We start from the raw sequence: 23733 nt of genomic DNA, 5'->3' as shown, positions 1-23733 counted from the left end.
CCCTGGGTCCACTGCAGTTCATCCAGATTCAAGGATCTGGCCCCACAAGCTGCACAAAGAATAATAGTAAGATCATAGAACATTATCAAATGCTATTCAGCAGCCATCACACATGATTTTAGTGAAACTAATCCATGAGGTCATTAATTCAAAGTAACTCCTAAAGCCAGAACTCGGTGTATTTCAGTACCTTCATTCTTTTTAAGGGGTTATTCATTTCCCGCTGAAGCGAGGCTGCTCTTCCAGAAAGAAACGTCTGGAAAGCAGTGGCTAACAAACTCTCATACTTTTCAAGTAATGTCTTATCATCAGGAGGGTAAATTCGCCTGAAAAAGAAAAAAGAAAACAATTTAAGATAGAAGCTGAAGTATTCATCACACAATACACAGTCTCTTTTTTAACATGTATATATCCCATCTATAATAATTATATGATATCAAATTATACAACATATACTCTGACCATTGCTCTCTAAATCTACTTTTAATTCAGTGAACACATTCATGTTTAAACCAGCAATTAGCCAGTCAAAAGAAATACCATGTAGGTCATTCCAAAGGTACACCAAAACCCAGTTTTGCAGTGCTCAGAAATTTCAGTGGGTGTGAGTGATGCATACAGGTGTGAATGATTCATGAAATATTAACAAAATATTGTATGTCAAATTCAAAGCCACAAGATAATTTGTATTAGCAATAAAAGGACACAAAACAATTTGTATTAGCAATCAAAGGACACAAAACAGTGAAAATCTGAACAATAGCTTTGATCCCATGGGCTGGATATGAATTAAAGATTGAGTATGTAGTGCACTTGAATGCTAAGTCCTCCAAAAAATTAACAGGAAGAAACAGGTGCTATAACAAAGAAAGAAAAAAACCTGGTACATGGATATAAACAGTGACTGATTTTCCATTAGAGCAGCTATGCCATTACTCTCTAAAATCACAGGTAAGGAGATTATGACAATATCAGAAGCAGGACTTGGTGATTTATTCACGTTCATCAAGCAACAATGGGCTTTGAAGAAAACCACTTCAATCCATCTGTCATGAATACCCGAAACACAGCCGAAATAGGGCTAAGATGGAAGACTAATTTTTAATGTGTTGTAAGGAGTAACCCATAAGGTAATTTTGCCTGCACTGTGCAAGGCATGGACACCATTTATACAGTGCATGATATTTTGTGACTTCTTTGTATTTGTGAGTCTTTTCTGTACTTTTTACAAGTTTCTTTTTTTCTCTTGTTCTTCCTTTTAAGACATTTCCTCCCTGAAAAGCTATCTATCATGAGGATTTTGGTGCAATGGAAAAAAGGATGATTTGATACCATTAGTCTCAGGGCAGCTGTAGAACCAAATGAAGATGCTTCCAGTTTGCATTAAACACCTAAAGGAGATTTAGGTTCTAATTTCGTTTCAGTCAACACCTTTTAATGGTGCTGATTCTATGCAGAGAAAGTGCCATACAAGAATGCTTTAAAGAAAGGGTAGTATTCTTAATGTATTTAGAAATAGACTGCAGCTAAGGGCCATTTCAAAGCCATGTACTTTCTTTCCAACTCCTCGTGGTTTCACAAGAGCTCGAAAGTTGCAGCTCCTACTTCAGCTGCCCCAAGACTCCTGCTGGAGCCTGCTGTGCTTGCACAGACATGGACTAAGCCAATTGGTGAGCTGATATCCCCAGATTAAATCCAAACCTCCTGAGTTTGACTGAGGTTTCTCTGGATTTTTATTCAGAGTGCAATATTAAACCATTCAGCAATACTAGCATCCAAAATTTCCATGATTCTATGTCAATGCCTGACACAAGCTAGTCCTGCTCTACAGATGAATATCACATGGAGAAAATACTGCATAACTCTCAGATAAAATTCCTCTTCTTCTCTAGCCAAAATTACTTTCCTTCTCATGGTCTGCTGATCCTTCAGCCTTTTCTCAAAGACATGGTAATAAGAAAACACAAAGCTATTCTGCCTTTTTAAAAGTGCAGATTCCTCATGAAGTGACACTTTAGTTTTTCCTGAGAAAAAGAAAGTTTTGTGGTTTTTCTGATTTACATTAACCCAAAAGCTAAATAAAGAGAACACGTGTCTGATTTTCAGTCAAGAACTGAATAAGCAACTTAAAATGTGATCAGTTAATAAGCTAGACATTTAAGTTAGCAAAAAGAAAAATGTGTTAAAGCATCATAGTGCTTTCTTTTAGTAGCATGAAAATAACCACTTTGTCACTTCATTGTACATCTAGACACTTTTTATACTTACTAGTTCAGCTCTACACATCAAGATAATATGTAATTAAAAGTTACAAAAAAAGACTCTTTGTAAGCAAAATGTTAAGTCATCAAAAATGTGTATTTCACAGAAACATCTATCTGTTTAAATGAGAATTTTACTGGGAAATATAGAACATCTGCTCAAAAAAAGGCAGCAATGAAGAACAGCAATAAAGGTATTCTGAGTAGTTCACAATAAAATATGTGAACTCAGACCTCTCACATTCTGGATGAATGTTATAAAGAGTGGACAAATATTCCCATCATATATTGCTAGCCATACTCTGCTCCCTTTCACCAAATATTCCTACGCCATGCTTTCACTTCTCATAACAAGAAATAATAACAAAAACATCACAAAACAAAATTTTTGTTTTCCTGTAACTGACAATGTAAAGCTCTCTTTTGAACATCTTTTATGAAGGAATCTGAAGTTACTTACATTTCAGCCTGCCAAGATCCAAAATTCAAGTGCAAAAATAAAAGTAAAGTATTTCAAATGTCACTCTATTCAAAATGATGGAAGCACCCATAAAGTTTCTGAATTTTTGGCAAGCCTCAGAGATAAAATTCAAATATGATCTTTTTACAGGGGAATATCACACTGCACCCCCTGCCACCATGATAAGAATGATCATATGTGATTAGAGAACAGGTCCATAACAACAATCATGGACTGAATGTACACTGAATGTGAGCAATCATGTCTTTGAAGCAAATGTCTTGCACAAACAATAGGGTGACTGATGCCATATAAATTCCTAAGTGCATGGAAAAAATAGGAATCAAGAAAAGAACCATCTGAAAAAAGATACCTGATGTATATGTATATATTTTCTATAAATGCCTACACATTTTTGGCAGAAAATTATCATCTACCACAAATACTTGTTTCCACTGTTCCTGAAGAATATACTGAATATTTCCTACTAATACAGTCAAAAACATTCACCTGTAATTCCCCATGTGTCTATTTTCATGCTCCTCTTTGGAAATCTGTTTACGTACTTGTGCAAGTCTTTCCTTCTACAAATCAAGAAAGTAAGACAATTAAAACAATAGAGATTATAAACCATGAACAAGAAACAGCACATTTTTTCCCCTTCCTACCAGTTCTTGTTTTCTCCTTTCCAGTGTATGGCGCTGCTTCTCCCAGTCTGAGGAACCTGGCAGCAGTTTTTTCACTGACCCTTGACCATACAATCTTTTTTGAGCCTCAGCCTTCTGTTGGGCTAAATTCTTCCTTTTATCACTTGTCCTGAAGCACAGATGATAATAAGAAATGTCAATTCAATGCAGCCAAAATGAGATGAACTTTCATATCAAGTAAATAACCTGTATTTTCCAGTCAGTCATGTGTTTATCATATAAAATTAGAATTGAAACATTACGGGTTTTTTTAATATTAACATTCATGGCTACAAAATTTTAATATCTTAAGGGATGCTGTATTTACTCTGTGCTATAATGTAATGTACAAACATGGTTGTATCTATTTTCCTGAGTTGTAGATTTTTTTCAACATATCTCAGCTACAAAGTTTTCCTCTAGAGAGGTAGGCTTTTGACCGAATATGATTTTGTGATTTTGCTATCACTCAAGCAAATTTCCTTTATGGCCATCTACCTATGACTGCACATATATGCCAACTTCAAGATGTGTTTGAAAAATTTTTATAAAGAAGTACAAAGATTACTATTACCATTCATTTTTGCAAGCACATATGCATGAAGAAAAATTAAATTTAGGTTAATTTTTATGGCAAACTGATAGCAAGGGAAACATTTACATTTTAAAAATGTGAAGGTGGGAACAAAGGGTTTTCATTTCCTCTAAGTCCAATTCAAATTTAAAAAAAAAAAAAAAAATCAAAGCAACAGAAATAGAGCCAGACTGAAGAAAAGAGGACAAGGTACCGTATGTTGAGAAGCTTCAATGCATTTAGCAGAACACCTTTTTTTACAACATAGTCTATTTTTTGATCCGTTCCAAAGCTTGGGGCACGATTAATCTGAAAAAAAACGAGACACAGAAAACTCGGGGATGTTCAAGTTCATTGGGAACACACCTATTGTAACAGGCTTTGTAGAAATGGCTTTTTCAAATACAGCAGAGATTAAGAGAATGCATGTTGAGAAGTTCTTTTCCATTTGTATATTTTTTAAATAGAGTACTGAGTATGACAGACACTGGGAGCTGGGAAATGTACCCTTTCAGTCACCAGGTTATCCAGACATTTACAGTGAACACCATTCAAGTCCTGCCACTGTGAATCCAGTCTAATCTACTCTTGGTTGCCGCCACCAGAAAATTTACCACACAAAGTGGTGTTAAACACATCATAACAGATGATGTGCCATGCTATGGTGGTGAGGCACAGAAGGAGTCAAACTCTTTTCTAGTTCCCAATCTGAAAGGAACTTTAAATACGACTTCAAAACATAACAACTGTACAAGGACAGAAAGAGGCTCAAATCCAAGGTATTTTTAAGCATATTTAAATAACTTTTCAGATACACTTGACAGCAACACATAGAGATCTAAGCTATTAAATCAGTACAGAGTGTGAAAACATAACATAATTAACAGTCTCCACAACAAAAAGCTTATAAGCAAAGTACAAGATTAGAGATTAAAAACTGTACCATAAATATAGAGAAGCAAGGAAAATGCAGCTGGGAACCTCATAGTGAGACTAAATCATAAACATCCTATATAACCCTGACAAGTTTTGGACTCCCTGCAGAACCTCAGTTTTCAGGAAGATTTGAGGAGGAATAATGATTTATTCTAGGAACTCTTTCCAGGCTGGTATAAAAATGTATACTTGGGTAATGGGTGCTAATGACAAGCAGGATTCTCACTTTGATAGTGCATGAGCAGTGCTGGTTACAGAAGGCACAGATAAAAAAGAGCTTCAGAAGTGAAAAATAATGCCTTGTGCCCTACACAAATCAGGAGTGGGAGACAGTTTGCATGTCCAAAGTAGATGGCAAAAGCAGTTTATTTTGTTTTAGCACTCTAAATATATCAGAGCATTTTAGAGCCTCTACAGTTGTGGGACAGAACTATCGTGGCTGCTGTGCCACCCAGTGTCCTGTTGCTGAGTCCCAGCTGCCCCATCACTTATGCCCATAATTGACAGGTACCTTCAGCTTTGGGAGTCAGCCCCTTTGCTGCTTTTGCAGACAGACTGGCAAAGTGAGCAGTGAAATCTGATGTTGAAATAAAAATCTTGAAAATTCAGCAGAAATAATGAAAAGATTTATACATATTCTTTTTTGGAAGACTTTTATCCAAATATTTCATTGACCAACCTCTTTAGACTGACCTGTTCATCCACTATCATATCACAAAGATGATAAATAGGGTTGCTGATTAATCTGTATGACTGTGGCATTGTAATCTTGATAACATACTAGTGATATGCCACAATAGCTATTCACAATAACAGCTTACCAAACCATTGTCTGGCATCTGCCAGCTGGGAGATGGTTATTTGGAGTTCAGTGACCCGAGAACCAGGACGTGCACAACTAGGTTGTGTTAATATTACATCAGTAATTTTATCAGCAAGGCACATCTTGAAGATTGTTGTCAAAAACAGGATTGTATGAGGGACCCCAAAAGTACAAGCAAATGATGACTGCAAAGGTCTTGAAAATCTAGATACTGATGCCAGTGGCTAAATTGTGTTCACTACAGGAATGCAGTCTTATAAACTAGATAATTCAGGGTCTAGAGGTAACAAAGAAAGCACATGGCATGATTCCAGGAGATGTAAAAAACTTGTGGTAAAACTTGGAGACAATGTGGAATTGCTGGCCAGTAAATGAACCACTAGTAAGTAGATCATGGCAGCAAACAAAGAAAAATAACCCAAAGTGAAATTCAGAGCAAAGATGAAGAAAACTTCACCATCAAGAGTGTGTTCTTCCTGGTGAAGAACACAAGACACTGAAAACTTGGTATAACCATCTACCATCTCTTTTTGGAGAAGTAGACTTCTCCTACCACTGTGGTGGCCTTTGGACCTCCAGGGGTACAAACAGGGCAAGCATAACACAAGAGAAACAAGTAAATGCCAGCAAGTTTGTGTATGTGAACTTTAACTACTTCATTATTAGGAATTAGCAATAATTGATTGGTTTAAGATGTTCACATTCATTTCACCTGGACTGATAAAGTTTTGAACAGATTTTGCTAGCTCAGTGACAGTAAATAATAAATTTCTGAATGTGTATGTAAGGTTTCCTTTGCCTTGCCCACATAAATCACAAAGGAAGTTAGGTAGCCTACACTCGAGGAAGTTATTAAAATGCAAGTTATCTTTTTTTCCTATGATCATAACTGTGTGATCCTAGCTGAATATAATGAGGGTGAACAAGGCTGTAGTCCATCCAAGAACTTCAACTGCATGGTTTCCTTTTTCATAAAATAAACTAACATGGAAATTTTGGTCAAAAAGTAAAGCTGGATTTCCTGGGAATCGAAGGGAGGTCTAGGTCATTGTTGCTACTCAGAAAGGATGTAGGCTCCACAGACCCTTGCCAGAAACACTTGGTGCCACAAGATGGCAATCCTGCATTTCCCACAACTCTCGTTACGGTAGAAGGTTCCGGAAGTTCAGCAGCATCAAGGAGCAGGGGAGCTACAATGCATCAAGGCAATATAAACAAAAGTCAGCTCAGGAAAGCGGAGACATTATAAAAGTTGCACAATTTATTTCTTTTAATAGTTTGTTAAGCTATCTTTATAACAGAAAAGCTACATGAGGCATGGAAACATGAAACTAATCATCCTAATCCTATTTTGGCAATTTTCCCATATCACTGGGAACATTCAGGGCCTTGTGATTAGGACTCGTTTACCACTGTTAGAAAGAATGATTCACTCCCCTAAGGGGATTTTGGCAAGAGGGAAATGGTGGAAAGAGATAAGAGTGGAAATCTGTGGAAGTAGCACAAGTGTTTTAGAAAATAAGAATTATCTACACATGCGCATATATATATATATACACAGCAACTATATATACTATGTATAGTCTATGTATATACACTGCAGATTTGACCTTTACTACACTACACACAGCATACATACAGTGTCCATACATCTACACACTCTTGGAATTGCTGCAAAAAAGCATGAACAAGCAAGGTAAAAAACAGTAAATAAGTATGCAAAATTAGCAAGTTTCAAAATTTGAAATTTCTGTTAGTTTTGGTAAATGTCTGGCAAAACAAGCTGAAGGATACGTGTATTACCAAATGCAGAAAAGGAAATTCTTGGACTTTTGCTTTTAAAAAAAGTAATGACTAGGTACACAATTCCAAGTCATGAAGTATTCTCCAGCAACTCAAAATACCAGGAGCATTTACAACTTTACTCCCTCCTAAACAAGGAGTTTGGGATAATATGATTCTCCTCAGAGACACACATGCAGTTACTCAAATCCCCCAAAATCTCCATAGTTCATCAGGGCAGACAGAGAGGGGTCCTTCAGAACGGACTCCCAATGCTGGCTGACTCAACACCTCTCACAGGAATTGGTCTGTCAGCATTTGCTACAGGGCTGAATGAAATGTTACACACCCCCTTCAGTCTGCACTCAAATAACTACACACAGAGTTTTATGCAAGCTACAGGCAACCTACAGATGATAATCTGGAAGTGCAGTGCTAAATAAAAGGGGCAGCAAGCTTCACTGGACAAAAACAGAAGATGTTGATGTAGTACAGACTAAGTTCATGTCATGTGCTGCTGTTGGCGAGAACATCAAAGCCAATAAATATGCTATGTCTGCATGGCAACAGTGGAGGAATTTTATTTTTCTAATTTAAATTATAATGAATCCCTGAGAGAAATAAGCACAACAAAACAACTGTTGACAGTATTAATGGCCTGCAAATGAGGTTATAATTCAGTAAGTTAATTGTGTATATTTTGTTCATCAGTAGCTAAATCATATTCATGACTTGCTGTCAATCAGGGGTTTTGAATACATTTTGCTTTTTTTCCCCCAAGCTGCAGAGCCCCCCAACCAGTTAACAGAATGAAATAAGACAATCTGAAAAAAGACAAGTGAACGTCATCTGTATGTTATTAATAGAACAATATAAGAGAAACAACAGACAAAGTTCAAACATTTCTGGTTGAAAATGTGTGTGAGCACCACTCAATTTAGCTGTACCACTAACAAACATATCAGAGAATAAATGTTTCTTCCAATCCCATCATACCAATTGTCTGCAGAATTTCCAGTATATCAAATTCATTTTCTCTCTTTATGGCCATGCTTTTAAAAGCACAGGAGAGGAAAAGAACACATATCCACAAAAAGGAAAAGATTAAGGGCACACATTCACAAAAGTTACCAGAGCCATATTACATAGCCATACTCACAAAGGAAATCTATGTAGCACCTACTTGCCATAATCAAGGTCCTCTAGCTACAATAATAACTGCATTAATGTTACATTTCCCATTAAAACTTTCAAAAACATCTGAAATGCAACACCAGTCTAGGAAAACAATTATCTTTTTTTCAGTATCAAAAATCACTGCAAGGTGATACTGCACTTCTGTATGGACACTGCAAAAAAGCACCAATTATGTACCCAACAACAGTGCACAGATTTTCTTGGTGGGTTTTCTTACATAGATATGGATTCAGCTGGGGCTTAGTTAACTTTATGCCTAAAAATTTACTTTACATCTGTATAAAGAGGTTTACCTCTAGGAGCCATGGTTTTAGTTTTCTGTCCAGCAGAATATCAAATCCCAGGACTTCAAAGCAGACACTGTCACTGCCTGGAGCTTGCCCCGGCCTGCACATGCGATAGGCGTGCAGCACGTGCGGCTCCGCCACTATCAGAGTCTTCACCACCAGCTCCTGCAGGGATGCGGTTCAGAAAAATTCATCAGCACAGAAAACCCCAGCACATACTGAACTACAGTGTTTCCTGCTTTAATATCTCAAATTTCATTTACATACCTACTAGAAAAAAATTTAAAATACCAAATAAATAGTGTGTAGTAAAGAAACTATTCCTATGTAGTACCATATATAACTTTATATAGTTCTAGACTATTGATGCATTTTCCATGCTACATACAAACTTTGAGACTTGCAATAAGTTAAAGAATAAAAGCAAATTGGTAACATTGAATAGTATAGCCAATCTTCATCCATTTCATTTTGCAGTATAATTTTTGATAAGTGTTCTCAGAATCATACAAACAGCTATAAGCTCTAACAGTCTTAAGCCTATTCCTCATCTAAAGACACCTGTAACACCACTTCAGTGGTGCTTGACTAAGTACAAATATATATGCAACACTGACTACAATTTTGTAAATATTTACACATAAAATTCACTTTATACACTAAAACAAAGTCTCCAAGAGTTTAAATGGCATGATTCCTTTGTACCTTTAAATAGCATATTCCTTATGTGAATAACTGCTTGAAAGGACTTTTGATCCTCAGAAAAAAACGTTAACATTTAATTTGTAATCAGACTATGAATTTAGTATTTTAAAAAACATAGTAATAGTTTATAGTATGTCCTTTGTGACATCCATTGCTGAGAATTTGGGTTAATAAAGTTTCAAAAATCATTCTGAATTGCAGTAAAGCAGATGGCAGAAGCAATTAATTTTCTAAAAACACACAAAATAAAATAAAGTGCTTTAGTCTATCTTACTGAAATATCACTCCAGAATTTGGAGACATCAAGATTATTTGTTTCTAGAAACTCAGTAAACCATTTTATGGAGCGTTTGCTTCCTTTGTCTTCTGTTTCATCCCGTTCAAAGTGCTCATTATGTTTATTGACAGAGTAGTTAGTCAGATGCATATACAATTGACTCTAAAAAAAGGAAGAGAAGACATTTTAAAAACTTTAAAAACAATTATAAAATAGTCAATTCAAAATCATGTAAAGAAAAACTGACATTAAATCAATAAAGACATAATCAAACAGCTCGTATTTGGAAATACACTACGTGCAGATTTAGTGTTTCTGATTCTGGGAGATTGCATGACTGAATGCTCTGTAGCCTTCTTACAACAAAACCTGGGCTTCTACTTAAGCCAGTTGCAATGAACTGATCCACCAATCCACATCTGGTTAGATACTATATCTTACAGGTCTCTATATAAACAACTACCTAAAAAAGAGCAATTATCATAACTTAGAGAATTATTACATTCCACAAGAAGCAAACAATAAAGTCAGTATTTTGAAGTGCTACTTTTAAAGTGCTAAAAGACACTGACATCTGCTTCATAGACAATCCCACATTTCAGTTTTCACTGTAGCTTATTTATGAGAAGTGTTCTCATGATAGTGATACTTTAAAATATCTTTTGCATATAAACTCATCTGCCATGCTGATATCTGCCAAAATTGCTCATTTTTAACTGGCTGGTAGCCATATATCAGAGGGAGGTAAATTTCAAAACATACGTTACATAAATGACTGAGATCCTTCATGGAGCAAAATGTCAGCAGCAATAGACTCACGTTATCAGTTGAATTTAAAGAAAGCATTCCTTTTCCAAGCTCAGTTTATAAATCATGATCTGTACATTTACATTATCTCCCAGAGATTAATTCAGCTTTTCACTTACACTGTGGTGATGCCTGTCCTCATCACAGTGACAGTTCTCTGTCATGTTTGATTACATACATGAGAGTAGATGCTATTCTAAGGTGACCATAAGCCTTCTGTTCCAATTCATCGTTAATAGATAACACAAGCCTTCTGCTGCCATTTATCTTACTACACTTCCTTATCTTTAAAAAAATTAATGAAATTACCAAAACCAATCAATTTAATTGCAAATGAGTTAACAGTATATTGTAGTAGCACTAGAAGCAATGAATTTCTCCCATGGCTTCATTACTCCTTTAAGAATCATTCTGAAATCTATTGGTTTTAAGTCATCATTCCATGAAATTCAAATTATTTCAGACAAAAGTAATTATGTGTTAGACTTCAAAAAAAAAAAAAAGTGTTTGGGCATCTGAACTGATAGTCCAAAGTTATTTGGAACAATGTCACTGTGGAAATATGTCTTCCAAAGAACAAAGTCATTAGTGACAAGCACGTTATTTCACACAATAGACAACTTCCAGCATGAACAGTTCTGAGAACACAGAAACAACTGCCTGCTCTGTTTATCCTCTCAGAGCATATTTCAGTGCTGCTAATGCCGAGATTAGCAGCAATACACAAATTGTAAAAGCAAACTATTCCAAATATAGTACTGGAACACTTCCAAATATAGCATTTGTACTGGGCCTCAAATTGTACCTGCGTTTTTCAAAGGCACAGCAAGAGACAGTCAGAATTTTAAATTTCACATAGGCAAAAAGGCTCTATGGTGTTTTCTGTTACATAATTACATGGAAGCTGCTCTAAAAGCAATGGAGTACAGAGAGAGGTATAACAAACCTAACGTACTAATACCTTCCAATGCTGCAAATCTACTTCTTTCTTAGACATCTGCATTTTGGTCTGAGCAAAAAGAGAAGGGTTTACACCCCCAATAGGGCAACATGCCATACAGTAGAACAAGAGCAGAAAATTGTGCAAAATCTTTAGTACGACCCTTAGCGCATTTCTGGGTTTTCTCTGTGCTTACAGGCAGCTCTACTGAATCACCCTAAAGCTGCCAAGTACACACTCCTGTCCCTGCTGGAGCAGTCACTGACAAACAGCAGCAGCAGCAGGAGATTCCTCATGTTCAGGGACTGCAGTGAGCACTGGGCCCCTGCAGTGCTGGTTCTCTCCTTTCTGCCTCACTTCCCAACACAATGGCTGAAACCTGGCAGGACCCTCAGCAAAGGCTCCAAACTTCATGGATGCTGAGCATTGATCTAGCAGGAGATAAAGCTTGTTACCACCTGCCACCCCAGCCTCAGTCTCAGATGAATATAAAAGCAATGTGCCCATTCTTGCAGTGATTTGATTTTATTTTTTGGATTGTTATCTTTTGCTTTCCTCTAGAGTATATTTAAATTCTTTAGCATGCTACATGCAAAGTCATATAAAATTTTATATATAAGCAATAATTTGGCTGTACTTGTGATTTTGATAGAAAGCCATGTGTTAAGGGTCTTTGATATAATTTTTTTTCTTTTCAATGGCAATGTAGAAATTTACCCAGATGAAATCAAGTCCTAGTTTATTTAATTTTACCACCTGCAAACACTACACAGGTTAAAGTCTATACCATAAGCAATAAATTGGAATGAACTTCAACTTACCAAATTTGAGTCACTGGGGGGGTGATACTTTTCTGTGCCCATTCTCACCAGTCCATCATGATATAAAAATATTTTTAATGGATCACAGGAGGTCACGAGAATATACACACGTAAATCGAACTTGTAGCCTTCCATGAGAAATGGTTTGTCAAGATATTCCTGAACAATTAAGTGATCCTGAGCTTGTAACTTTTCTCCATTTCTTATTAAAGAGATCCTGGTAAAAACAAAAGTTATTTTAAAACTTGGACATTACTCTTTGAAATAGATTATCGTGGTCACCCAGCCAAGTAGGGAGGCTAAGGTCTACCTAGAGAAAGAGGTATCTTTGATATCTGATTTTTAGGGCAGAGAAAAAGTTCCATTCCCGTACAAGGCTTTTGGTTTCCTGTCCTTTATTGTGGTTCACTAGATGGAAAAAGGCAACGAGCCATTTCAAAGTAACTTTCTGCTTGCTTTGATTCAACAATTTGTAATAATGGGTTTGCTCTACACTTAGAAATTGTTTGGAAGAACGACCAGTCTCCAGCTTCAGTGATATTCCTCATGCAGCTCTAAAAATAGACTTCCAGTCTTTGTCACAACTTCTGCCTGAGGCACAGACTGCAAAGAACTTTCAGTGCTAACCATAGGTGATGAAGTTTGCAAAGCAGGACACTGATCTGTATGTCTGAGGATGGCACAGATTAAGCTCAGTATTTCTGTATTTCCAGTTCCCTCACACCAGAATGCAAAAAGGTTTACATATGAACTATGAACTTACAATCTCTAATAATATAGGCTTTTAAATAACTGTAAAAGCTAATATTTTCAGTATACAATTATTAACCTAAAATTCCCAGAACCTTAAGGCTACCTTAACCTTATTCCCTATTATTCATTATACATTTCAGAGTTTTGGTACTGAATAGTCCTAATAGAGTGAAGTACTTTGCAGAAATTTCTCTGAACTATGCCAGTACCTTTCCCTTTAGCTTATCTTAGCCCTTATCAAGAAGACTGAAAAATAAAGAAATTGAAAGTTCGGGAGCCTTACTTTTATAGTAATTTTGACATATGCTGAAAAACTAAGAGTTTTAGTATATAGTATAATTCATATTGATATTAAAAGCAATAAAAGCTAAAACCAAAATATCTAAAAAAAAAAAGAACTAAAAAGAACTAAAATTACAATTGCAATATTTATCTCATTGGATTTTTACTGTGTGGCCCTGTCACAAATAAAACTTCTTCAACTCAACTGCAGGTTGCAGTCTCTTCAGGGCTGTGCCCTGCTTCCAAGAGTGCACATCCAGCCACATCCCCAACAGCATCTCCTCTGTCTCTCCTAAACCTTGTGGCTGCTGCTCTCAAACACATTTCTGCATCTCTGACTGGCTGCAGTTTGGGAACACAATGGGGTGTCTGAGCTGGTTTTAAAGCTGTGAAAGATCCTGACCTCCCACACACATCCCTGCAGCCTCCAGCCACCAAAACCCTGCCATTTATGCCCAATACAATCTCACCCTATAAATCTAAGCACAGCAGAAAAAAAATCACAATAAAATAACTGTGTTCATAAAAATTATGAGTTTATTTAAGGCTTGTGAAGCCTTAAATACAATAAACCAATACACTGATTTTCACTCAACTCAAAATACAATCTTCTTATTAACACACAGCTTCTGTTAATGTTGTAAGTAGCACTGGATTTCACCTTTAACAGGAAAGAAGACTGAAGTTAACTCACAACTCACCCATGTCCCATTGCACCATTAGCTGGTTTGACTATGAAAGTTTTCTGTCTACGTTTCTTCTTCAATTCTTTTACATAGTTCTGAAACTGTGTGTACTCTGCAGGAAAGATCCACGTTCGAGGAATGAAACTGTACTCCTGAGGCTGACTCTTGATCATTCTGCACAAAAAGGGTAATTGAGTTAAAATCTTTTGACTACTTTGATGTTTCAATCCTCAAGATGAAAAAGCACTCATGACAATTTGACAAGGGAGCTTTTTCAGCAAAATTCTGTGATATGAAAGCAAACTTTTGCATTTCTTTAAGAATAGTTAGCATTCTATTACATATTCATATGAGTTTGAATGTGTTATATTCAAAAGCAGACTATCTTGAGCATTTTTGCTTATGTGCTTATTATGTTACTGGTATCCATCTCATTTCTTGGCATCCATCTCACTCCTGTTACAATTTTTGGCCATTTACTCAAATGACTTGATGCTATTCCTATTCTTAGAAATATTGAACTCCTTACAAACCTTTTTTTTGGGGGGGGGGGTGTTGGTGGTGATATTTGGGAACTATTTTAATCTTCATATTGGTAGATGTCTGGGGAGCTATGAGGATCAACAGACACAAAAAAGAGGAGATGGGATATTAAGCAATTGGAAGCAATTAAGGAGGAGTTTTTTGTTCCTTTTGAAAGAATTTTTAAAATAAGGAATTGTAGTAAATAGACTTTGACAAAGGCCAAGCAACTCATTCATTTCATATATAGGACAAATCACACAAGTTTGGATTAGTCTTTGGTCCCAGTATATTTGGATTAAGATTCCAAGAGCACCTAATTTAATCAAAAGAAAGCAAAAACATTCAAAGCAAGATCAAGCAGGAAGGGAGTAGGGTGAAGGGGTGGAGCAAAAGAACTAAAATTAAAATAGGGAATCAAACTCTGAATCTGGGGAAAGGATGCAGCAAGGTCCTGATCTCCCTGCTTTAATAGCTGTGGCAGCTGAGGTAGTGAGTGTATCTCATTCTATACCTCTGTGAAGAAAAATTCTATACCTCTGTGAAGAAAAATGGAAGAAGAAGAATGGTAAAGAATTGGGGTAGCAGAAGTGTCCATCACCCAGAGCTGTGTATGACAGGAAGATACATCCACTCCACCTGTCAGAATGGCTGAGGTACACACAGTTCCTTTAACACTGCTTAGGACCCAAGGTAAAGGAGCAATGGGAGAACTATGCACACTGGCATCATTGCTCCCAACAGGATAAATTTAGTCTTTGCTGAGTTACACACTGTTGTAGCTAGCTTGTTTCAGGTACTCAGAGTACCTGAAACTCCCTTCATACAGAACCTCATATGAAATTAGTTCAGGTAACTCACAAATACTCTGTAGCATAGAATGGACACATCTAAAATACAAATATGCACAGAACAACAGAAAGGAATTGGAAGTTTAAAAAGAAATTAGGTGATACAGGAAGTCTCCAACTTAGATTTATTCTTTTTTAAATACCACTATGGTGAAGTTTAATATTTTTTAATTAAATACAGATTTAGGTATATTTCTCCTTTTGTATTGAAAACTAATAGCATCAGCATAATAATGTGTAAAAAAGGAAATATCATTTCTATTTCTCATTTCTACTATGAGCTTATGTAATACTCTTGGGCAGATACTTTTTCTTTAAGTGGCTAAAATACTAATGCAGAAAACAGAGCTCTTTTTCATCCACATGCATGGGGCTAGGACTGTAGCCAAGCCCCACTGGTATAATGGATACACTGTCACCAAACTGTGTAGCCAACTACTCAACAAACACTCTGTACAAACCACAATGGCTACAGCACTACTGCATGAGGTTCTGTGCTTCTGCAGCTTCATTGTAACTATTGTTCTAAGAAAGCTAGTTCAATGAAAGCCACTAAATATTCAGGAAAACTTTTTGAAAACAGAAGTAGATATTTGAATTCCTGATTGATTCATATAGTTAAACTACTCTCCATCTGCTCTGTCTTTATGAATATTATTACTTTGCCAACTGAGTATCTTATCTATGCAGAAATTATCCTATTTTTAGGCAAAAAGCAATTTTAGTTTAAATTCCTCTCCAGATTATTTATCATATGCCTCCTGTTACATGCTAGAGACCTGTTGTTTAACTTACTCAAGGGTTTTAATATACACACTGCCTACTCTAGCTTCAAGCTATTCCTGACATATTGATATTATTTTTTGACTGAAAGTACATAAGTTCTATATGCCTTATCTTTTTAATGCATAACTGGGGGATTACAAACACTTAATATTATGAAGTGGAATACTTCAGCATTGTTTGTAGGTTCTGGGGCTCACTAAAACTTTCAAGAAAAGAATTCAGCTCTGTTCTTTCCCTGCAAAGCCCTATTCAGAAAGGGCTTAGGAACATCATTAAGTAGCCTGTGGAATCAGGGCCTATTCCATTACAATAGCCCTATTTTTCAGCACATGGGCTGTCCACTATCATGAGTAACCACTTTTTCACTGTGCTGCTCTACCCTTTAGCTTTTGCTGTCCTTATCAGGAGGTCTGAGAAATAAACAGCAAATTATTGTTCTTCTGAGTACTATTTTAGCTCACAAATGTGGTCAGACTGCTTTTGATCTCAGAGCGCTTTCTGTACAAAAGAATCAATGGTGTTGAACAAAACATAGCTCACTAAAGGCAAAACCTTCAGTCTAATAAAGAAGATTCCACTGACTTTTCTGACTTTTCACATATGAAACTTTAGTGGATATATATGGATGAGAATCATTCTTGGCCCATGATCAGTTCATGAACCTTTTAAATACAATCAACAAAGGTGTTGGAAAAGACAATATTGCATAGCTGAATCCATGCCCCTTCCCACTCATCCTGTGCACTTTCTCCCCCATTCACTGAATTAATTCTGTAACCACACTTATCCTTCACACAAGGAACTCTCATCTAAGAGACCCTTCACAACGCTCTCTTAAGATCTACTTGGCCCTACGATGGCATTTCTATTGTTTCTTTTTTCTTTTCTGTGTTCTTGTTATTATCCTTGAAAATGATGTTCATGCCTGCCTTTTTTTCTCAATTACATTCCTCTTTCCATCTGTTCCATTATTCTGTGTTCCTATACTTTCTTTGCTGAGTTGTCTTCTTTCATATTACACATTATGTATTACACTGCTCCCTTCCACCTTTCTGCATGTGAAAACCACATAGTTCTGTGACCCAGAGTGCCTGGATATTGCCTGAAAAAAGAACTCCTGAAGTGCATTACTCCTGAATAGTATTTCCCTCTCTAAGTAAGGTAGATTTGTTCTGTTAGAAGTTAAATTGTGTAAATCAGGTTCTGGGCCAAAAGATTAGCTCTATTAATAATTGCTCTACAAACTAATTTAGATTAGAATAAAATATTGACATATATTTACCCTCAAACCTTTCCTTACCTGGCTATCAGATCATTATTTAGTATTGTTTTCTTACAAGTTTTACTCACAGATTCTCAGCTAGGATAATTCCTGAGAACACAGTTAATCCACTAGAGTGAGGCTAATTTCTAATTAGACAAATGAGACTCACTGACTAATTTCTTATATAAACAGTAAGATGCTTCACATTTTTTAAATGTGATATACAGAAAAATATAACCATTAATTATTTTAAACAAGTACTATCACAGAATTGGTGAGGTTGGAAGGGATTTCAGTGGGTTCTCAGGTCCAGGGTCCCAGGTGAAGCAGGGCAATCCTACAGCACATTGCACAGCATAGTCCAGATGCACTATCCAGCCACATACAGTTCTTTTATTCTGTTCTACTATTATGGGATACATACGTGGGTGCATTATATATTAGGTTTATTGTACAATAATTCAAGACTCACCTACGTTTTGCAGTGTTTAGACAGAGAAGTGAACCCACATAACACTCCACTGAAATCAACTGGAGAAACAAAGTAGCCCACTCCAATGCTTCAGATCCAGGACCAAAGCTAAAGCTAATAAAGAACTTTGAAAATTATTCTTAGTCCTCTCCTAGTTTCTTAGTAAAAATAAACAAGCCTCCAAAGCAATAGTTCTGTATATTATTGCATTAAATATCACAGCTGGAAAACTTCTTAATATTAAAAGAAATATTACTTAGTCATGTTTCTTGCCAGAAAATCCTTTCTGCATATCTCTCCCATTCCTGGAAAATGGTTGATTCTCTAAGGAAGTAGGAAAAAAAAAAAAGGAAAATTAATTGAAACTTTTTAGTTTTTCTGGCATACCTAATTACAGTCATTTAAAACATTCAACTGCATGCTCAGGCAAACACAGGTACTGTTAAATCTAAATTATTTAAGATAATATCTTACACTACACTACCTATTCTTAACAATGCTGAAGATGCTGCAAGTTGTATTCTCTTCCATCCATATAAGTGCCCACTTTAATTTAATTTCATACATGAGACTATCATAGTTTTATTCACAAAGCTATCTAGAAACAGAGAATGCAAACACAAGATAATGGTAAAAAAACCAAAATATTGATTCACAGGACTGTGGAGAGAGAGAGCTCTGTTTCTTAACTTACTGCTTCAAAGCTTATGAGAAACTTATAAATGATGTTTAGTATCTTCTATAAATTGATCATTCACAACACTCAACTGGCAGAAAAAAGCATGAAAGAACAGCCCCAAATATTTATACACCAGATTCCAAGTGGTAAGAACAAATAACTCTGGAGAAGAGAATAGGATTTTAAGCTATGCAGTGGTACAGCCTTAATGCAGTCTGTTTGGTTGTGGTTTGTGTGGGGTTTTTTCCCCTCCACACAAACGGAACTGAGCAGTTATTGACAATTACTGCACATCTCAGAGTAAAGCAGTTTATGGAAACATGACAAAAATCTGAACTAGCACTGCACCTGATAGTTCTGCAGCTCAGCAATCTTCTCTTGCTGCACAGCACAATCACTCCAGATGAGATTTGCTGTTTCATCCTCATCACGCGTTTTCACAAATCCCATCTCTTGTATTACTATACGCACTGTGGAGAAATCACACTCTTAGGCACTATTTTGAATCTCTTAAGTAGATTCATTTTCAACATTTAAAAAATCAATGAAGATTTTAAATACTTCCAATATAGAACCCTTTGTCAGAGAACAATGTTAGCATGGCAAACTATTTATCTTGCAGTATTTCCATCAATCTATTGCAAACCTGCCATTACAATGTTTCAGCACCTTGAAGTGAGGCAGGAATCAGCACAACCTCTTATGGGAACTGCCAAGAGCTTCAAGGTATTCCCCAACCCTCCAGCACAAATCCTCTTGTACAGCAGTTAGACTTAATCTTGGTTATGCCATAAGTTAATTTTAAAACAGTGATGACTATAAGTGTCACTGCAGATAGGGACAAAAATACCTCCTTGAGGAAGGTACAGTGTTGCAAAAGCAAATGCATGCATTATTTTAATTTAAAAAAAAATCTGATTACATGCCATGCATAACTCTGATTATAGGAAAAAAATATTTTAGCACTAAACATGAAAATACAAAACCTTAACAGACTTTACTGAAATGCCTCTGTATAATAATTAGAGTATTTAACATTGAATTTACACTGCTAATCTTTCAAGGCTTTAATAAACTTCCAAACACATAGGTATTTAGAAGATTCTTCCACAGCCTTCTCGATTACTTAAGTTTTCACATTTCAAAGTAACAAGTGGGAATCAATATGAGTAACAAATGGGGATTAATAGATGCACAGTACCCAAAGCTATGAATTAAAAATTACAAGAAAACCCCAGGTTTCTTATAAAAGAAACTCCTTCAGAAATGTCTCACTGACAGCTTGATACAGAGTCCATTAATTCAGGCCATTAATCAGTAACTCTCTCACATCAAAGGCTATTAGGATGCAAACAAAATATGCAGCTTCCTACCAATTTCATATTTCGTGCCAGCAATATTGGCAGTGATAACTCCATTCTTCTTCTTCTTCTTTCTGACTTTTCTTTTAATTGTGCTCTGATAGGGTAGTTCTGAACTCAAAGTCAGAGGAGCAGTTCCACGGTTATCTTTGAAAAATAATGTTGTAACTATTAACATTTTTATATCTCAAATAACATATACAAATTAACTAAAAATACAAACAGTACTCCATCACAATTTATAGGTACAAGCATACTGAGGAATTCATAGGATATATTAAAAATCCAAGATTAGCATACCTCCCTCATTAGGAAAGGATGGCATTATAACCTAGGATAGTGCAGAAATGGAGTTCAAATTCTGTTCCAACTTCTCAGCAAAGGCTGAAACTGTCAAAGCCAAATTACTTAAAACTCCAGCCATGCCATTTCAGTCTCTGGTTGTAGAAAATATTAGTTCTGGAATGGACAGATACCTGTGTTAAAAAAATATAAGAGAGACTTTGTCATAGACAAGTCCTGAAAAGAAAAGAGTAAATAGCAGGAAACTAAATATGAAAACACTTTTAATTGCATGTATAAAGAATTGCTTATTTCAGAAGATTGATCAAGCTATTGTAAATATAAAACTTTATTCATTGCAGTTCAATTCTTTTCTTTCTGGAAAAATAATTTTGCGGTGATAATTTTCAAAATGAAATTATATTACCTCTTTTTCTGATTTTCATTTGGGTATGGGACATTTTGGACATGAAAATAGGTAACACCGAATTCGATCAATAATGCCACTTTCTATCTCCATAAAGCTCAATGAATTTAGTGGTTTATACTTTAAACCCATATTTTAAATAAAAAATTAAAATCAGACACACTGTGTGATAGGTTTTCAATACCAAGTGGGAAATAACTGAAATCACAGTAATAATCTGTTTCTTCTCTTTTACTTTTCAATGTTTTTTAAAGCAATTGTCCAGTAACCATGTGGTAACGTGGATGCAGTTTCATGACTACTTCATGACACAACAGATATGATTTGAAGACATTTTGGGTTGACAAGCATTTAAATTTTCAGTTTTTAAAGTGAACATTTATTTGCATAAAATGCTATTTTTTACATCTACACACAAAATTCCCTTTTCCTTTTTTCCCTCATGAATACAGCACTACATGAAAAATAACTCATATTAAGTTTTTTAGGTCCAGCTTAAGCACCATAAGAACAATGGGTTAAAATATTAGCAAAAAAACCTTGGGAATCCATCACTTCTAAACACACTGTTACATGACTTTGAACATGCAGAACTACTATACCAAAGTCTGTAAGGAAATAAATGCTGTCTTTGGCAGGCTGCCTCAAACAAATCTACGAGTTTTCAAAACATATTTAAGATGTTACTGATCTTTAAAAGCTTTCATTTCTTTTCTGCAGTTATATGTGTAGCTAAAGTTCCTCACACTAGCTTTAGATCAGTTTATATTGCTGCTTTTGGTGATTGCAAGACTTATTTAAAATAACTTATAGAGAGCACAAGGGATTTCTTCTACTATAAATAGCAGAAAATTACAGCAAAGTCAAATTCAGCCATGACTTAGGATGCAAAATATATGTGGTCCTAAGACTGGACAAGATGTGCATTAAGGAAATTACTAAAACATTGCTTACAAGTCCACGCCTTTTCTTTTTCTCTGTGTGTGTGCACACAACAGAGGAGAGAGAGATGTATTTTCTGGACAAGTCACCTATCTTTTAAGAAATTACAAAAGCAGATGTTTTGAGCTCCAAGATCTAACTTCCTTTCAAGACAGACATTTACCCTTAATAGCCCAATAATGCAAAAGCATAAAAAGAACAGATTATGATTCTTTTATGACTCTCACAAATATACCAGGAGTCAAATTCTGCTTTGTAACAAGACAAATATCTCCCTCATGTCCATTTAGTGCCCCTGAGTATTTATCCACAAAGAACAGGAGATGTTTAATACACAGATACAATGTCAGACAGCACAGCATGTAACTCCCAGCCATTTTGAAGTTTGAATGTTTTGGATGACATTATCTGAGAAGGTGGCCTGAAAGTCCTTGGGCCCACTGGCATACTAAAATTAGACACAGAGTTGGGAAAGCAAAGCATTTGTCCTCCTTAAAACCACAGTGAAGGAAAAGCAGTGCTGGGCACAGTGACTCACTGGCTATTGCATGTTATCTGTTTCTCAGGCTAAGAATACCACCAGAGTACAAGACATGTTCAGTTCCTGGGAATAATACTGAAGTACGTCTGTTAGCCAATTAAGGACTTCTATGAATGTACAAAAATGCATGGCAGTCATTTCTTTGCTGTACTGACTAAAAACTTGCAATAAATTTGGAAGAATGTTAAGAGGACTAACACTGCCTTGTGAGAAACGCCAGCCCTTTACTAACACAGCATGATTTACAAGCTATGATATGCTAATAAAAAGCAAGCAGCTCATACAACTTTCATTCATCTTAGTATCACAGAAAATTATCTGCCCAAAGTTACTGTAACACACTGTGTTCTGAAGGTGGACCATAAAATTCCAAACTGCACCACACTACTGAATTACTGCTTTTCTTTAGATAGACACTATTCTTTTCTTCTCAAAACAATACTCTTTAGGGTCAAGGTCTGTGACCACTCACGTTTTTTGTACACATAGATGAGTGGATGGCAAAGATTTATAGCTACCTTTGGAGTATTCCAAGAACAATTAGTAGTTCAGCCATATGGAAAACAAGGTAATGGGACTGTACTCTGTACTCAAACTTAGTTGAGGATTTTACTGTTCAAAAGCACAATTCCATACCAATAAATATTCGTATTCTGATTTAAGCTTGTATGTAATAATTAAAAATTATTTTACAACTCCTTGACTTCTCTTCAGTAGTCCATCTTCAACCAAGTATTTCACTGAATACCAAAGCACCAGCAGTTCTAAACCATTAGTTTTCCAAAATATTTTACATAGGATGCAGTCCTTCCCTTTGCTCCTTTCCAAAGGCCACATAAGGTACAGTGAAATGGGACAGTCTCAGCATTTTTTCCCACCGTGTCAAGTGACAGATCAAGAGTCATGACATGACATGTCAAGAGACATTGCATGTCATCTGGAGGGATATATTACTCAGAGCAGTGAATTGCTGCTGTGAATTGTAGGCTAAGCCATGGGAGCAGTAGACTTACCCCTGTTTAGACCTCCCTGCTTTGTGCATCCCCAGGGCAGTAGCATGAGATGCTCCAATTCTGCAGCAAGAAAACCTAGCACCACCCTGCTGAGGAAGCTGCAGCCTTCCCAGGTAAACTGCAACTGTTCCTCTAACTGCCCTTAGATAACCAACTCTCTAAGCAGAGGAATGGATCACTTGTGAGAGACAGGAGTACACCTCTCAGAGCAATACATGAAGGGCAGGTGCTGAGGGGAGGGAGCTGGAAGGAGGAGAATTCACTAGGACAGGCCCTGGCAGCCACAAGCTCCTACAGCTCTTTTTTAATTCTACAC

At 36.2% G+C, this 23733-nt stretch overlaps 1 protein-coding gene across 1 annotated transcript in view; it reads right to left on the bottom strand.

Moving 5' to 3' along the window:
* Nucleotides 1–23733, bottom strand: part of TTLL7 (tubulin tyrosine ligase like 7) — a 64481-nt gene that overhangs the window by 24756 nt on the left and 15992 nt on the right. The window contains exons 3-14 of the mRNA XM_058808281.1: nt 20513–20688; nt 20225–20359; nt 19200–19321; nt 18429–18496; nt 14293–14451; nt 12557–12773; nt 9986–10150; nt 9013–9171; nt 4196–4290; nt 3390–3537; nt 3232–3305; nt 191–326 (exon numbers count right to left, since the gene is read on the bottom strand). Coding sequence (XP_058664264.1) covers nt 191–326; nt 3232–3305; nt 3390–3537; nt 4196–4290; nt 9013–9171; nt 9986–10150; nt 12557–12773; nt 14293–14451; nt 18429–18496; nt 19200–19321; nt 20225–20359; nt 20513–20537 — 1503 coding nt within the window. The 5' untranslated portion in view covers nt 20538–20688. The remainder of the gene's footprint in view (nt 1–190; nt 327–3231; nt 3306–3389; nt 3538–4195; nt 4291–9012; nt 9172–9985; nt 10151–12556; nt 12774–14292; nt 14452–18428; nt 18497–19199; nt 19322–20224; nt 20360–20512; nt 20689–23733) is intronic.

The sequence above is a fragment of the Ammospiza caudacuta genome, chromosome 7 (assembly GCF_027887145.1).
Source record: "Ammospiza caudacuta isolate bAmmCau1 chromosome 7, bAmmCau1.pri, whole genome shotgun sequence".
NCBI lineage: Eukaryota > Metazoa > Chordata > Aves > Passeriformes > Passerellidae > Ammospiza > Ammospiza caudacuta.
Note: the sequence above shows the minus strand (reverse complement) of the source record. Positions and strands in the feature narration are given on the sequence as shown.